This window comes from Branchiostoma floridae, chromosome 19 (genome assembly GCF_000003815.2).
Source record: "Branchiostoma floridae strain S238N-H82 chromosome 19, Bfl_VNyyK, whole genome shotgun sequence".
NCBI classification, from domain to species: Eukaryota; Metazoa; Chordata; class Leptocardii; order Amphioxiformes; family Branchiostomatidae; genus Branchiostoma; species Branchiostoma floridae.
In genome coordinates, this window is record NC_049997.1 from 15990985 (window position 1) to 15994101 (window position 3117).

The 3117-nt window shown below is 41.2% G+C and overlaps 1 protein-coding gene across 1 annotated transcript in view; it reads right to left on the reverse strand.

The window, feature by feature from the left end:
• Positions 1 to 3117, reverse strand: part of LOC118406745 — a 21661-nt gene that overhangs the window by 2088 nt on the left and 16456 nt on the right. The window contains exons 2-3 of the mRNA XM_035807044.1: positions 2250 to 2338; positions 270 to 410 (exon numbers count right to left, since the gene is read on the reverse strand). Coding sequence (XP_035662937.1) covers positions 270 to 410; positions 2250 to 2334 — 226 coding nt within the window. The 5' untranslated portion in view covers positions 2335 to 2338. The remainder of the gene's footprint in view (positions 1 to 269; positions 411 to 2249; positions 2339 to 3117) is intronic.

Here is a 3117-nt window from a genome sequence, read left to right on the forward strand (position 1 = left end):
TGGTTCATCATCGCAAAATTTAACAATAATAACCCTACACGCTAAGAGCAAGCACATAGGGCGCCGAAACCTACATAATTTTTTCTAATATCAAAAGCTATGTTCCACTAAAATATCATGACTATTAAAAAATTGAACTTTTCGCTGCAATGCCATAGCATAAGCTTAAAAACATACTTGACTTTTTTCTTAATTTTGCTGAAAGCTATATATGGTGGACATACAGGTGATCTAACGCCACGTTAATGATATGTGACATGTGGACTTACTGGGCCTGCATCGCTTTTCCATTGTCTTCGTCTCGCACGTTTCGGGTTGTCCTTCCTTCGGGGCCTTCGTTATAGTCATCCTCTTGGTGGTGGGATCACAGTCACCCCTGGTGACGTCATACTGGCATTTCACGCGCTTTCCTGAGGGGACGATCATAAAACATATACGCAAATGAGTTGCAACCTCTATTGCGCTATTGAGGTTAAGGGCATAATGCTACAAGTCGCCAGGAGGCGCAATTTCACCGTACACCTATGAACACACGCCCACTTATATCTAAATCTGTTTCATATTCATTTTCTAAACAGATTTTTAAAACATGAATTCTAGACATGAATCTTTTCAAGAAGAGAATGATAATATAAAGATTATCCGAAGATTTGCTCGGAGATATTTGAAACATGTATATGTAAGGACCTTGTGACCATGGATTGATACATTGTTTTGAAGCCCACTTGCACCCTTTTCTGCCATATGTAAAGAAAATACGTAGTCCCAACTTTGTCCCACTCCTACCTAATCACTGTTCTTTCTGTATACATATTATTAGTGCCATCAATTCCCCTTGCAATCTAGTCCAAGCGAGATTTTTTTTTTCATTTACAGCAAGGCTTTACTACATTTCATCTGTACGCTAACCGACTTTTAAACAAATCCGGGCTAGTCGTAGGTCTGTAGCCGTTTAACCTATTACGTCGCTAGCTTTTAATGTCAACAGCTTTATATAAATGTTTAAGTGTTTAAAGATTGAGCAATTTTTCCGGTCGTGGTTTAAGCATCTTTGTTGTTATTTTGTTATCCAGGTTGTGACATTTTGGTGTACTATGCAATAGGCTAAATGGATGTTCCAAATGTCACAGTGCCATAAGTTAGAAAGCCCCCTTAATAGAATTAAGTCCCCAGGTATTGCTGTCCATTATGTGGATTTTGTTCATCTTTAGATACTAATATAAACGCTGTAAAACAAACATATGCTCTTTTGAGTTTAAGCAACTTATTCGGCCGTGGTTTAACATCTTTGTTTTTTTTTTGTTGTTATCCAGGTTGTGACATTTTGGTGTACTATGCAATAGGTTAAATAGATGTTCCAAATGTCACAGTACCATGAGTCACAAAGCTCCCTTAACAGAATTAAACCCCTGTGTATTGCAGCGCATTAAGTAGATCTTTTCAGTTTTAGATACCGATATGAACGCCATAAAACAAAGGTTGTTTCTCAGAAGGCTTTAGTTATTATCCTTCTTACCTCTTAAGAAAAGGTCATTCTTAAGAAAAGACCGCTAGTCGGATATCGGGTGCTCAAAAAGATCTTCAGGACTTCTAGCTTTTAAGACATAAAACAAAGATGAATTCTCAGAAGGCTTTAGTTCTTATCCTTCTGACATCTTTAGAAAAGGTCACTTGGACCGCTGGTTGGGGATTGGGTGCTCGAAAAGATCTTCAGGACTTCTAGCTTTTAAGACATAAAACAAAGATGGATTCTTAGAAGGCTTTAGTTATTATCCTTCTGACATCTTTAGAAAAAGGTCACTTGGACTGCTAGTGGGATTTCGGGTGCTCAAAAATATCTTCAGGATTTCAATCATAGCTTTTAAGATAGACCCCTGCATTTTCAAATATTGAGGAGGGAGAGAGGAACTCCATTGGGTCCATATATAGTATGGAACAGACTTCCTGAGTGATGCGGCCAGGCCTTTCTGCGGCAAAAACGGACTCGAGCGGCTGTCGGGTACTCGCAGTTTGAAATTCGGTAACAATCGTTGATTACGCTTAACTTGGTTGACATTTTTTTTATTGCCTAACGTCAAGTGTGCTTTCAACGAAAGCAAAACGTATTCAGATATAGTCAAGTGTATCTTTTACAATAGATTTCAGTAGAACGGTGAATTGGGATTTCGCAGGTATAAAAGGTTCGCATTTTACCATAGCTTTCAGTAGAACGGTGAAATGCAGGAATGAGACGTTCAGGTCAACCTTACCTCCTCCACCTCGCTTTGGTCCGGCCAATGACGGCTGACACACCGCCAGGAGAATCACAAGGGAAAACAGGAACAGATGACGCATCTTTCTACAGAAAACAAACAAACAAACAAACAAACAAAAATAAAGTTTAGTTCCTTAGAACTATAAGATATCAACAATAGCTCAGGTACCATGATTGTAGAAGTCGCCACGAATCACATCGCGTGGCGCAATCGGTAGCGCTTTCGGCTCAGGCTTAAGATGTCCCGAAACCTGCCGTGTCACTGATCTTGTGCTCTTTGGAATGACATTTAACATGACTTTCCTCACTTCACTCAGGTGTAAATGAGTACCTGTAGGTATCTTCGGCTAGGGGCGCCCCTCGGATAGGACGTTAAATGGAGGCTCCGGCAGAGCCACACCCCTAGCACGTAAATAGAGAATACAACACGGTGTATTCCGTATCATTCGAGGTCCCAGCCAGACCGCGGGTCGGATCACCCGACTGCCGAAGTCATACCCGAAGTCATACTCATTTATGTCATACCCACCTGAGAAAAACCCTGTTTTGATGCGAAATGCGCCAGAAGTTGAACAAATTTGGTGCCCTCGAACAAAAAGTGTTGCAACAGTAATGTTCCAACGTCCGAAACGGGTATTCGAACTTTCGATGGCGCCGCACTCGGCCCGCTCGAAACAGTTCGATTTATTTGAATGGAGCCCGTGTGATACGCCTTTCGAACCTGTGCAATACGGAAGTTATGGCCCGGTCCGGAACACCCGTATCGAACGTTTTCGCGTCACAGGTATGACATAAAAAAATTTACCACACTTACTCCCCTATCGAAAAGAGTAGGGATCCTTCCGGATAAACTGGGTAGAGGA